Below are 13,767 nucleotides of genomic sequence, written 5' to 3'. Positions count from 1 at the left end.
TTTACAGTAGGTCTCTGATATAGTATTAGGAGCAAAGAAAATAATATTTTCTTGTGGTTTGGGTGCGAAACATCTTTATTTCAATATATTTATTTCATTATGATGACATTCTCTTAACTTTCAGCATGGGAGTCCCCGTTGAGCATCACTAGAAATCCAATTTAGAATCAGAATCTCATTACATTGGAATCAACATATGACAATTAAAGGATCAGTTGAGATCCATCTTCAAGAGGCTACCTGTTCTGTATGTGAGTGACACCAAGGGTTGTGCTGCCATCCTGACCAACAAAGAGTGCAAGTCCAGCTTCTGTAATAGATATAGATACTAAGCATTAGCATTCTCTATTGAGTAATATGTCATGTTTTTAATCCTACATAGGCTAGGATTAATCTGTGTTCTTGAAACCAGCATCAAGTTCAAAGTACCCTCCATGGGAGGAGGGAGCTCAAATACTGAGCCCAAGCTCTCCAGGCAGAGATTTTCAAACACATCCTGGCCATCCAGCCGTGTGTTCCCGACCCGAGTCAACTGACCGGCAACTCTGGCTCTCTCCTTTGCCTCCGGGTTCTAACTGAGCATGGCATCCAGCAGCAGCCCCCGCTTCATCGCCAGCTGCCTTCTCAGGGTGTCCTCTGATGAACCTGAAATACATTGTGGGGTTCACTTCAAATTGGTGGTTGCAGTTGGCGATGAAGCAGTTGGTGGTTGCAGTTTGATGAGGATAGTTAATTGGTGCATCTCTTTGAGTTGGTGTGTTTGCCTGATAAGTACAAGCATATTAAACAGAGATCGTTAGGTTAACCACACAAGTCTAAGTCTAACCAATAAATCAAACATGTTACACAGGATTGGTTTTGTTACAAGACTTTGTTTTCACCAAATGTACTTATCAACTGCAAACTTCCATTACTCTAAGAGCACCCACTTTTTGTTCTTTCACTATGACTTAAGCTCTGCTGTCTGAGGACAATCTACTTTTCCTATTCTCCTTTATAGTGCACTCCTTTTGGCCAGGACCTAAGGGGGTCTGGTCAAAAGGAGTGCACTATAAAGGGAGTAGGGTCCCATTTGGACCTAAATAATTGTGACTGATCTTGAGAAGGGAGTTGTCCAGCTTGTTGTCCTTGTTCATATATCCCTCTAGGAGGCAGTGTCGGGTCACACACCCAGAGCCTGCATACTCAGACAGGTTGAGGTCGATGTAACCCACCTAATACAAATAACATGGAAATTGGAGAGATACTATTACTGAAGGTGTGAGAAAAAGTGATTCCCTATGGAAAAAACAACCCTCATGCATCTATACCTTCCATGTCTGCCAATCTAAAGGGTCTGGATAAGTGTAAGCAAGCCCTTACTATGCTATATGTTTTGCATTTGTATTAATTATGGATCCCCATTAGCTGCTGCCAAAGCAGCAGCTACTCTTCCTGGGGTCCAGCAAAATTAAGGCAGTTTGTACAATTTTAAAAACATTACAATACATTCACAGATTTCACAACACACTGTGTGCCCTCAGGCCCCTACTCCACCACTACCACATATCTACAGTACTAAATCCATGTGTATGTACAATGCCTATGTTATCGTGTGTGTGTGTGTGTGTGTGAGTGTGTGTGTGTGTGTGTGTGTGTGTGTGTGTGTGTGCGTGCGTGCGTGTGTGTGTATGTGCATGTGTCTGTGCCAATGTTTGTGTTGCTTCACGGTCCCCGCTGTTCCATAAGGTGTTTTTTTATCTGTTTTTTTAAATCTAATTTTACTACTTGCGTCAGTTACTTGGGGTGGCAGGTAGCCTAGTGGTTAGAGTGTTGGACTTGTAACCGAAAGGTTGCAAGATCAAATCCTGAGCTGACAAGGTTAAAAAAATCTGTCGTTCTACCCCTGAACAAGGCAGTTAACCCCACTGTTCCTAGGCTGTCATTGAAAATAAGAATTTGTTCTTAACTGACTTGCCTAGTTAAATAAAGGTTAAAAAATGTTTTTATGTGGAATAGAGTTCTATGTAGTACTGTGTTCCTCCCATAGTCAGTTGGGGACTGTGGAGCATGGGTGTCAGAGCTGTGTGCCAGTAGATTACACAGACAGCTTGGTGCATTCAATATGTCAGTACCTCTCATAACTAAAAGTAGTGATGAAGTCAATCTCTCCTCCGCTTTCAGCCAGGAGAGATTGACATGCATATTAATAATATTAGCTCTCTGTGTACATCCAAGGGCCAGCCGTGCTGCCCTAATTCTGAGCCAATTGCAAGTCCTTTTTTATGGCACCTGAACACACGACTGAACAGTAGTCAAGGTGCGACATAACTAGGGCCTGTAGGACCTGCCTTGTTGATAGTGTTAAGGCAGAGCAGCGCTTTATTATCGATATACACTGCTCAAAAAAATTAAGGGAACACTAAAATAACACATCCTAGATTTGAATGAATGAAATAATCTTATTAAATACTTTTTTCTTTACATAGTTGAATGTGCTGACAACAAAATCACACAAAAATAATCAATGGAAATCCAATTTATCAACCCATGGAGGTCTGGATTTGGAGTCACACTCAAAATTAAAGTGGAAAACCACACTACAGGCTGATCCAACTTTGATATAATGTCCTTAAAACAAGTCAAAATGAAGCTCAGTAGTGTGTGTGGCCTCCACGTGCCTGTATGACCTCCCTACAAAGCCTGGGCATGCTCCTGATGAGGTGGCGGATGGTCTCCTGAGGGATCTCCTCCCAGACCTGGACTAAAGCATCTGCCAACTGCTAGACAGTCTGTGGTGCAACGTGGCGTTGGTGGATGGAGCGAGACATGATGTCCCAGATGTGCTCAATTGGATTCAGGTCTGGGGAACGGGCGGGCCAGTCCATAGCATCAATGCCTTCCTCTTGCAGGAACTGCTGACACACCCCAGCCACATGAGGTCTAGCAATGTCTTGCATTAGGAGGAACTCAGGGCCGACTGCACCAGCATATGGTCTCACAAGGGGTCTGAGGATCTCATCTCGGTACCTAATGGCAGTCAGGCTACCTCTGGCGAGCACATGGAGGGCTGTGCGGCCCCCCAAAGAAATGCCACCCCACACCATGACTGACCCACCGCCAAACCGATCATGCTGGAGGATGTTGCAGGCAGCAGAACATTCTCCACGGCGTCTCCAGACTCTGTCATGTCTGTCACATGTGCTCAGTGTGAACCTGCTTTCATCTGTGAAGAGCACAGGGCGCCAGTGGCGAATTTGCCAATCTTGGTGTTCTCTGGCAAATGCCAAACGTCCTGCACGGTGTTGGGCTGTAAGCACAACCCCCACCTGTGGACGTCGGGCCCTCATACCACCCTCATGGAGTCTGTTTCTGACCATTTGAGCAGACACATGCACATTTGTGGCCTGCTGGAGGTCATTTTGCAGGGCTCTGGCAGTGCTCCTCCTTGCACAAAGGTGGAGGTAGCGGTCCTGCTGCTGGGTTGTTGCCCTCCTACGGCCTCCTCCACGTCTCCTGATGTACTGGCCTGTCTCCTGGTAGCGCCTCCATGCTCTGGACACTATGCTGACAGACACAGCAAACCTTCTTGCCACAGCTCGCATTGATGTGCCATCCTGGATGAGCTGCACTACCTGAGCCACTTGTGTGGGTTGTAGACTCCGTCTCATGCTACCACTAGAGTGAAAGCACCGCCAGCATTCAAAAGTGACCAAAACATCAGCCAGGAAGCATAGGAACTGAGAAGTGGTCTGTGGTCACCACCTGCAGAACCACTCCTTTATTGGGGGTGTCTTGCTAATTGCCTATAATTTCCACCTGTTGTCTATTCCATTTGCACAACAGCATGTGAAATTTGTTGTCAATCAGTGTTGCTTCCTAAGTGGACAGTTTGATTTCACAGAAGTGTGATTGACTTGGAGTTACATTGTGTTGTTTAAGTCTTCCCTTTATTTTTTGGAGCAGTGTACTTCTCCCCATCTTAGCTACTATTGTATCAATATGTTTTGACCATGACAGTTTACAATCTAGTGTTACTCCAAGCAGTTTAGTCATCTCAACTTGCTCAATTTCCACATTATTTATTACAATATTTAGTTGATGTTTTAGGGTTTAGTGAGTGTTTTGTTCCAAATACAATACTTTTAGTTTTAGAAATATTTAGGGCTAACTTATTCCTTGCCACCCACTCTGAAACTAACTAAAGCTCTTTGTTGAGTGTTGCAGTCATTTCAGTCGCGGTAGTAGCCGATGTAGTAGCCGACGTGTATAGTGTTGAGTCATCCGCATACATAGACACTCTAGCTTAACTCAAAGTCAGTGGCATGTCATTAGTAAAAACTGAAAAAAGCAAGGGGCCAAACAGCTGCCCTGGGGAATTCCTGATTCTAACTGGACTGTATTTGAGAGGCTTCCATTAAAGAATACCCTCCGTGTTCTGTTAGACAAGTAACTCTTCATCCACATTATTGCAGGGAGTGTAAAGCCATAACACATATGTTTTTCCAGCAGCAGACAATCATCAATAATGTCAAAAGCTGCACTGAAGTCTAACAAGACAGCCCCCACAATCATTTTATCAGCAATTTCTCTCAGCCAATCATCAGTCATTTGTGTAAGTGCTGTGTTCGTTGAGTGTCCTTCCCCATAAGCATGCTGAAATTCTGTTGTCAATTTGTTTACTGTGAAATAGCATTGTATCTGGTCAAACACAATTTTTCCAGAAGTTTACTAAGGTTTGGTAATAGGCTGATTGGTCGGCTATTTGAGCCAGTAAAGGGGGCTTTACTATTCTTAGGTAGCGGAAAGACTTTAGCTTCCCCCCGGGCCTGAGGGCACACACTTTCTAGTATGCTTAAATTGAAGATGTGGCAAATAGGAGTGGCAATATTGTCTGCTATTATCCTCAGTAATTTTCCATCCAGATTGTCAGACCCCGGTGACTTGTCATTGTTGATAGACAACAATAATTGTTTACCTCTTCCACACTGACTTTACAGAATTCAAAAGTACAATTCCTGTCTTTCATAATTTGGTCCAATATACTTGCATGTCTAGTGTCAGCGTTTGTTGCTGGCATGTCATCCCTAAGTTTGCTTATCTTGCCAATGAAAAAGTCATTAAAGTAGTTGGCAATATCAGTGGGCTTTGTGAAGAATGAGCCATCTGATTCAATGAATGACGGAGCCGAGTTGGCTTTTTCCCCCCAAAATTTCATTTCAGGTGCCCCAAAGCGTTTTACTATCATTCTTGAAATAATTTATCTTTGTTTCATAGTGTAGTTTATTTAAATTTTTATTTAGTTTAGTCACATGATTTCTTAATTTGCAGTATGTTTGCCAATCAGTTGGGCTGCCAGACTTAATTTCCATATCTTTTGCCTCATCCCTCTCAACCGTACAATTTTTAAATTCCTCATCAATCCAAGGGGATTTAACAGTTTTTCCAGTAATTTTCTTAATGGGTGCGTGCTTATTAGAAACTGGAATAAGTAGTTTCATAAATGCGTCAAGTGCTGCGTCTGGTTGCTCCTCGTTACACACCACAGACCAGCAAATATTCTTTACATTATCAACATATGAATCACAACAAAACTTATTGTATGACCTCTTATACAATATATTAGGCCCAGCCTTTGGAACTTTGGTCTTCCTAGATATGGCTATTATATTGTGATCACTACATCTTATGGACTTGGATACTGCTTTAAAGCAAATATCTCCAGCGTTAGTAAAGATGTGATCAGTACATGTTGATGATTTAATTCCTGTGCTGTTTGTAACTCCCCCGGTAGGTTGACTGACAACCTGATCCAGGTTGCAGGCACTGGTTACAGGAAGTTTTTTCCTGAGTGGGAAGCTTGATGATAGCCAGTCAATATTTAAATCACCCAGAAAATATACTTCTCTGTTGATATCACATACATTATCAAGCATTTCACACATATTATCCAGATACTGTCTGTTAGCACTTGGTGGTCTATAGCAGCTTCCCACAAGAATGGGCTTTAGGTGAGGCAGATTAACCTGTAGCCATATTACTTAGACAGTATTTAACATTAGACCGTTGCTAAACTTTACAGGAATGTGGTTCTGAATATAGACCTCAATACCGCCTCCGTTGGCATTTCTGTCTTTTCGGGTAGATGTTATAACCATGTATTTCTACCACTGTATCATCAAAGGTATTATCTAAGTGAGTTTCAGAGAGAGTCAGAATATGAATGTCATCTGTCAAAAGCAAGTTATTGACTTCATGGACCTTGTTTCTTCGGCTACATATGTTAATATGGGCTATTTTTAGCACTTTTCTGGGTTGCTTGATTATTTTTAATGCTTTACTGCGAAGATTATCAGAGGTAGACTTACTCATGTTATTTACATTGGAGCTGGTAGTGCAGGTTGAGCTGCATAAAGTGGTCTTCCTACTATTGCACACCGCCTCAGTGATAACAGTGTAACTCTGGTTTATAGGCTCATGATTACTGCTTACACTTACTTTGTGTTTGCCAATGCCCCTAAGATCATGTAAATTTGATGCAGCATTATGACGACTCATTGTCACAATGGTAGGGATTAACTGAGCTGGTCTTGGATCATTTATGGGGCGGCCGGTACCCTAGTGATTAGAGCGTTGGGCCAGTAACCGAAAGGTTGCTAAATCGAATGCCTGAGTTGACAAGGTAAAAATATGTTGTTCTGCCCTGAACAAGGCAGTTCCTAGGCATCATTGTAAATAAGAATTTGTTCTTAACTGACTTGCCTAGTTAAATAAAATAAAAAAGCATTTACCAGTAATTGTTTCAACGCAGCCTTGAAATGCGTGGACAGGAGCCAAGGTGATTTGGATGGACTCTGTCATTCCTATAGAGTATCTTCTGTTTCCAGAAGGTGTCAATAAAAGTGACTCTAGCAAAGCTACAGTAGTCTTTTAGCAAGATGTGTAATGCCAGCAGTCCGCTGAATCTTTCACACCCGTGGCCCAACGATGGTACTGGACCTGAAATTATTGGTAATTTTTTGGTCTTTTAATGCTAAAATTAGTTATTTAAAATCAATTTTCAAATGTTCCGAGATAGCCCTCCTGATGTCGTTTGACCCCAAATGGACTATGCCAGTGTCAGCTCCCAGCATCTGTGGTAGAACAGACGGAAGCAGCCTTGTTTATGTCCTGTACTCGTGCTCCTGGGTAGTACAGGGTTTTTTCCTTGCGGACCGAGATGTTTCTCACCATAGAGCTGCCTATGATGACAGCTGGTGATGTTGAATGGGCCGGTCTCTCAGGCAGCCTCATGGTTGGGAGCTCCGAGGATCTGAACACGAGGTAGAGGCCAGGGAGACAGAGCCGAGGACGAAGACGCAGGTACCTCCGGATCCGATCTTGATTGGGAAGCCACAAAGGTTGGAAGCATGCCCATGAAAATGTGGAACAGTGGTCACTCTCCTCTCAAACATACCTTTTGGTATGACCTTCCTCCCTTTGTGTCCTGCATGAAGAGAAGAACATGTTGTTTCATCTTTCTCATAATTTCTCTTTCATTCAGCACATTTGAATAAGATTCTGAAATGGAACACAACACGTCTAATTTCATGTATGCTGTTTTACCTAAACTCAGCAAAAAAAGAAACATCCTCTCACTGTCAATTGCGTTTATTTTTAGAAAACGTGTAAATATTTGTATGAACATAACAAGATTCAACAACTGAGACATAAACTGAACAAGTTCCACAGACATGTGACTAACAGAAATGGAATAATGTGTCCCTGAACAAAGGGGGGGGGGGGGGCAAAATCAAAAGCAACAGTCAGTATCTGGTGTGGCCACCAGCTGCATTAAGTACAGCAGTGCATCTCCTCCTCATGGACTGCACCAGATTTGCCAATTCTTGCTGTGAGATGTTACCCCACTCTTCCACCAAGGCACCTGCAAGTTCCCAGACATTTCTGGGAGGAATGGCCCTAGCCCTCACCCTCCGATCCAACAGGTCCCAGACGTGCTCAATGGGATTGAGATCCAGGCTCTTCGCTGGCCATGGCAGAACACTGACATTCCTGTTTTGCAGGAAATCACGCACAGGACAAGCAGTATGGCTGGTGGCATTGTCATGCTGGAGGGTCACGTCAGGATGAGCCTGCAGGAAGGGTACCACATGAGGGAGGAGGATTTCTTCCCTGTAATGCACAGCGTTGAGATTGCCTGCAATGACAACAAGCTCAGTCCGATGATGCTGTGACACACCGCCCCAGACCATGACGGACCCTCCACCTCCAAATCGATCCCGCTCCAGAGTACAGGCCTCGGTGTAACGCTCATTCCTTCGACGATAAATGCAAATCCGACCATCACCCCTGATGAGACAAAACTGTGACTCGTCAGTGAAGAGCACTTTTAGCCAGTCCTGTCTGGTCTAGCGACGGTGGGTTTGTGCCCATAGGCGACGTTGTTGCCGGTGATGTCTGGTGACGACCTGCCTTACAACAGGCTTACAAGCTCTCAGTCCAGCCTTTCTCAGCCTACTGCGGACAGTCTGAGCACTGATGGAGGGATTGTGCATTCCTGGTGTAACTCGGGCAGTTGTTGTTGCCATCCTGTACCTGTCCCGCAGGTGTGATGTTCAGATTTACCGATCCTGTGCAGGTGTTGTTACACGTGGTCTGCCACTGCGACAACGATCAGCTGTCCGTCCTGTCTCCCTGTAGTGCTGTCTTAGGCGTCTCACAGTACGGACATTGCAATTTATTGCCCTGGCCACATCTGCGGTCCTCATGCCTCCTTGCAGCATGCCTAAGGCATGTTCACACAGAAGCGCAGGGACCCTGGGCATCTTTCTTTTGGTGTTTTCCAGAGTCAGTAGATAGGCTTCTTTAGTGTCCTAAGTTTTCATAACTGTGAGCTTAATTGCCTACCGTCTGTAAGCGGTTCCACAGGTGCATGTTCATTAATTGTTTATGGTTCATTGAACAAGCATGGGAAACAGTGTTTAAACCCTTTACAATGAAGATCTGTGAAGTTATTTGGATATTTACGAATTATCTTTGAAAGACAGGGTCCTGAAAAAAGGACGTTTCGTTTTTTGCTGAGTTTAGATGGGAGATTTTATCTAATTTTACTCCACTTAGCAACAATTGCCATATCTTTATCCTAAATGGAACCCTATTCCCCATGTTGTGCACTATATAGGGAATAGGGTGCCATTTGGGACACATCTACAGTTTTAAGGCAGAGCCTCTTATTTATGATAAGTTAGCGAACCTTACGAACTGACAGTCTACACATGCAGTCGTCCAGGACTCCAGACAAGTTCTTGACTGCTGTTTTTGCACTCAAATTCAAACATCTTTCCCCATTGGACTGAGTGGTGCTGGACTTCCAGTCTGTGGGTTACACACACACACAACTTGATAATAGTATTTCTGTAACTTTGGGTGAATCAAGTCTTTCTTTGGCCCTGTCCGGGGGGTATCATCGGATGGGGCCACAGTGTCTTCTGATCCCTCCTGTCTCAGCCTCCAGTATTTATGCTGCAGTAGTTTATGTGTCGGGGGGGCTAGGGTCAGTCTGTTACATCTGGAGTATTTCTCTTGTCTTATCCGGTGTCCTGTGTGTATTTAAATATGCTCTCTCTAATTCTCTCTTTCTCTCTTTCTGTCTTTCTCTCGGAGGACCTGAGCCCTAGGACCATGCCTCAGGACTACCTGGTATGATGACTCCTTGCTGTCCCCAGTCCACCTGGCCGTGCTGCTGCTCCAGTTTCAACTGTTCTGCCTGCGGCTATGGAACCCTGACCTGTTCACCGGACGTGCTTGTTGCACCCTCGACAACTACTATGATTATTATTATTTGACCATGCTGGTCATTTATGAACATTTTAACATTTTGACCATGTTCTGTTTTAATATCCACCCTGCACAGCCAGAAGAGGACTGGCCACCCCTCATAGCCTGGTTCCTCTCTAGGTTTCTTCCTAGGTTTTTGGCCTTTCTAGGGAGTTTTTCCTAGGGAGTTTTTCCTAGCCACCGTGCTTCTTTCACATGCTTTGCTTGCTGTTTGGGGTTTTAGGCTGGGTTTCTGTACAGCACTTTGAGAATATCAGCTGATGTACGAAGGGCTATATAAAAATAAATTTGATTTGATTTGATTTGATTCAAATCTTGGATGTTCGCCTCTAATGCTGTCTGTCCTTGCTTCCCTCTGATGTTTTCAGGAGGCAAGAGGAATCGAGGAGACTTTACAGATTCAACTACAAGCTCCCTTGCACTCTAGAGTTGGTGACACAACACCCTATTTCTGCTGTACCACCCTCCATGCTCACCTTGGAGATTCCTCAGTAAAGGAACCATCAAGCAAGCGAACTTTGCAGAAAAATCAACCCTGTGACATGTGCCACATTGCCCAGCTCATCCTAGAGTAGGGAGACAGAAGTTGTGCATCCAGAAGTGTTTCCCGAGCACTGTGCAGGTATGCAGGCAAGCTGCCAACCGCCTACTATCCTCCATAGTCCCGTTTCCAGAGGCCCCTATACAACTTGACTTACTAGAGGGCAGATACAGTAGATGACGATATGCAGGGTTGTGTTCATTAGAGCACACCGTAGCAAAATGTTTTACGACGGAAAATGGAAATCTGTGTTCTCATTGGATGATTTCAGCTAGTACTTGCCAGATTCGAAACGTTTTCTCCCAACTGAACACGACTCAGCAATAAAATGACATGTCACACCATGGTCCAAATCACAACACAGGGGCTTTGTGACATACTGTTTCTAGACCAGAATGGTCATCTTCCAAACTAAGTTAAGTCATCACAAAACAAACTGAAGAGGTTCAACAAAGACACATTTAAACTTTAATTAAGGACAGAGTTGAAACAACCATTTACAAAAGACGTATTCTAAATCATAAAAAATAAATAACATTCCAAGCCATATGATTCTGTCCTCATATTTCATTCACACACACACAAGGTTTACATCAAAACCATCACAGAGCAGATCATCAACAGTCAAGTCATGGTTTGACTGCAGTGAAATAAAGCATTTCATAAAAAGCTTTTCAGTGAGACTTCAGTTCAAAGGGGTAACTTTAAGGTCCCCCTCCAGAACACCCTCTCAAAGGGTGTATAGTATAGCCTACATGCTCCACGACATCCAAAATCCTCCAACCCCAAATGGCACCCTTTTTCCTATAAAGTGCACTACGTTTTACCATAGCCCTATGGGCCATGGTCAAAGTAGTATACTAAATAGGTAATAAGGTGCCTTTTGTGAGAGGGCACATGTTCCAGTCCACAGGCCTGACAGTGAGACTGCTCCCGCTCCTGTGGAACAGCAAGTCTTCTGATTGGGCATCGTCCTACTCTGATTGCCTCTCTGAACTGTCCTCCTCACTCCTTCTCAGCCTCATTCAAGGCCATCCGTTTCAGTAGCTGCCGCTCCTTCCGGTCTCGCATCCGCTCTTTGAAGTATTCCAGCTCTTTCCTCTGTAACACAGATCGTTCAGTCATAATCTACCACTGTCAATCAAAACAGTTATTTTTAAACTTTATTTATAGATGTTCAATTATGAGGACAGAGACATTGACAACAAATACAACATCCTCTGTCCTTCGATCCCCCACCAAATCAAAACAGTTCTTAAAGGGATATTCTACTCAAAATATTATGTTAAATTGTATTGGGAGTGGGATATTCCTTTAATCTCAAATCTTTACCCTCCAAAAGTATCACTATTGGTAGGCATTGATATTTGTCATACTTCATTGTTCCTAAATCAAGAGAAAATGTGTTACTTTTCTTTGGGGGTATTTTTTAACTGCATTGTTGGTTAAGGGCTTGTAAGTAAGCATTTCACTGTAAGGTGAAACGCATGTAACAAATAACACGTGATTTGATATGTTGGCATAATAACATGACATTATTCACACTCACATGCATCTTCTCATCAGGTGGGAAAATCTCCCTCTGAAGGTTGTAGACGAGATCACCATGAAAGAGGAAAGGAAAGTTTAACATTAATGAACATCAGATAAAAACGACTTATGACATGGTCATACACAAAATGTCAGAATTTGCTTTAGTTTGTCAGACAGTACTGTCTACATTTTCAGACTGTCTACACAATCTAATAATGTGTAGCCTAAACAATGTTTAAAGCACTGAAAGAATGAATCAGAGCCTAACAACCCGTTGGGCTTTATTGTGTATTAGCCTCAACAATAGTTATGCATTTAGCAACTGTTGTCTCCGGCTGAAGCAACCTTAGTTCTATGTACTTTTAAAAATGAAATAAAATAAATGAATCAAATCAACCAATCAAATCAAGATAAGACAACACTAACCTTCCTCTTCACAATATATTCTTCAAAGTACTCTGCTTGGTTGGAGATCCAGAACATGGTCACAGGGAGGGACAGATACAGCATCATCTGACCATCTCTTTGTTAGACATGTCACATGACAGTCAATATAATAGATATCAACATTGATTTGTGTATCAGTTACCACTAATGTCATCAGTCAACAATCAGGCAGTTGGTGCTTTCAAGACAACTGGGACGTCGGGAAAAAAACATGACGTCAGTGATCTTCAAGTCGGAAAACTAGAAAGATGCCATTGTTTCCATCTTGGAATTCCGAGTTGTATGCTGCTTCAAAGCGATTTTTCCCCAGTCGGAGCTCTCTCCCCCCCCACAAATATTTGTATTCAAGTAGTATTTTACTGGGTGTACTAAACGGCTTCACAAAACACAGACCACGTGTAACCACGCCAGTCCAGGACCTCCACACCCGGCTTCTTCACCTGCAGGATCATCTAAGACCAGCCACCCAGACAGCTGATGAAACTGTGGGTTTGCACAACTGAAGAAAACCTCCACTGCTCTTCGTCATCACCATATTCTTGCCATGACTGCAGTTTGGCGTCCAACTTCAGGGGGTTAATGCAGTTCCATCTACCGCAGTCATGGCTACCAGACGGCACTCACCTTCCTGCTGCAAATGCTCACCTTCAATGGCCAGTGGCACGCTGGAGAAGTGTGCACTTCACAGACATATCCCGGTTTCAACTGAACTGGGCAGATGGCAGACAGCACGTATGGCGTCACGTGGGCAAGCGGTTTTCTGATGTCAACGTTGTGAACAGTGTGCCCCACGGTGGCAGTGGGGTTATGGTATGTGCGTGCAGGCATAAGCTACTGACAACAAACACAATTGCATTTTAATCGATGGTAATTTGAATACACAGAGATACCGCGACGAGATCCTGAGGCCCATTGTCGTGCCATTCATCCACCACCATTACCTCATGTTTTAGCATGATATTTCACAGCCACGTTTCTCAAGGATCTCTACACAGTTCCTGGAAGCTGAAAATGTCCCAGTTCTTCCATGGCCTGCATACTCACCAGACATGTCACCCATTGAGCATGTTTAGGATGCTCTGGATTGACATGTATGACAGCATGTTTCACAATCTACAGCCTGATCAAGTCTATAAGAAGGCGATGTCGTGCTGCATGAGGCAAATGGTGTTCACAACAGATACTGACTGGTTCTTATCCACACCCCTACCTTTGTTTTATATGTATCTGTGACAAACAGTTCCACATCTGTCTTCGCAGTCATGTGAAATCCATAGATTAGGGCCTAATGAATTTATGTCAATCGACAGATTTCGTTATATTAACTGTAACTCTGTAAAATCTTTGAAATTGTTGGATGTTGCGTTTACATTTTTGATCAGTGTACATATGGAGGACACAGGTCCGGACCTATGTATTTTTTCTAATTT

The 13,767-nt window shown here is 43.5% G+C and overlaps 1 protein-coding gene across 1 annotated transcript; it reads right to left on the bottom strand.

Annotated features, from left to right (window-relative positions):
• Nucleotides 1–10,797: 10,797 nt before the first annotated feature.
• On the bottom strand, nucleotides 10,798–13,136 carry pet100 (PET100 cytochrome c oxidase chaperone). The gene is made up of 3 exons (XM_045720677.1): nucleotides 12,317–13,136; nucleotides 11,911–11,939; nucleotides 10,798–11,456 (listed from the first exon to the last, which is right to left on the bottom strand). Exons 1-3 carry the CDS (start codon nucleotides 12,401–12,403, stop codon nucleotides 11,363–11,365), a joined length of 210 nt encoding a protein of 69 aa, XP_045576633.1. The 5' UTR covers nucleotides 12,404–13,136; the 3' UTR covers nucleotides 10,798–11,362.
• Nucleotides 13,137–13,767: the final 631 nt, after the last annotated feature.

This window comes from Salmo salar, chromosome ssa06, assembly GCF_905237065.1.
Source record: "Salmo salar chromosome ssa06, Ssal_v3.1, whole genome shotgun sequence".
Lineage (NCBI taxonomy): Eukaryota > Metazoa > Chordata > Actinopteri > Salmoniformes > Salmonidae > Salmo > Salmo salar.
The sequence above is the reverse complement of the archived record's forward strand: the minus strand, read 5'-3'. Positions and strand labels throughout refer to the sequence as shown.

What these genes read in the sequence shown, in the direction of transcription:
- pet100 (XM_045720677.1), bottom strand. Translation starts at nt 12,403, where the DNA reads ATGATGCTGTATCTGTCCCTCCCTGTGACCATGTTCTGGATCTCCAAC. An exon ending in AATATATTGTGAAGAGGAAG is followed by an intron (nt 11,940 to 12,316) that starts GTTAGTGTTGTC and finishes TACAACCTTCAG; the next exon opens with AGGGAGATTTTCCCACCTGA. An exon ending in TTCCCACCTGATGAGAAGAT is followed by an intron (nt 11,457 to 11,910) that starts GCATGTGAGTGT and finishes TGTGTTACAGAG; the next exon opens with GAAAGAGCTGGAATACTTCA.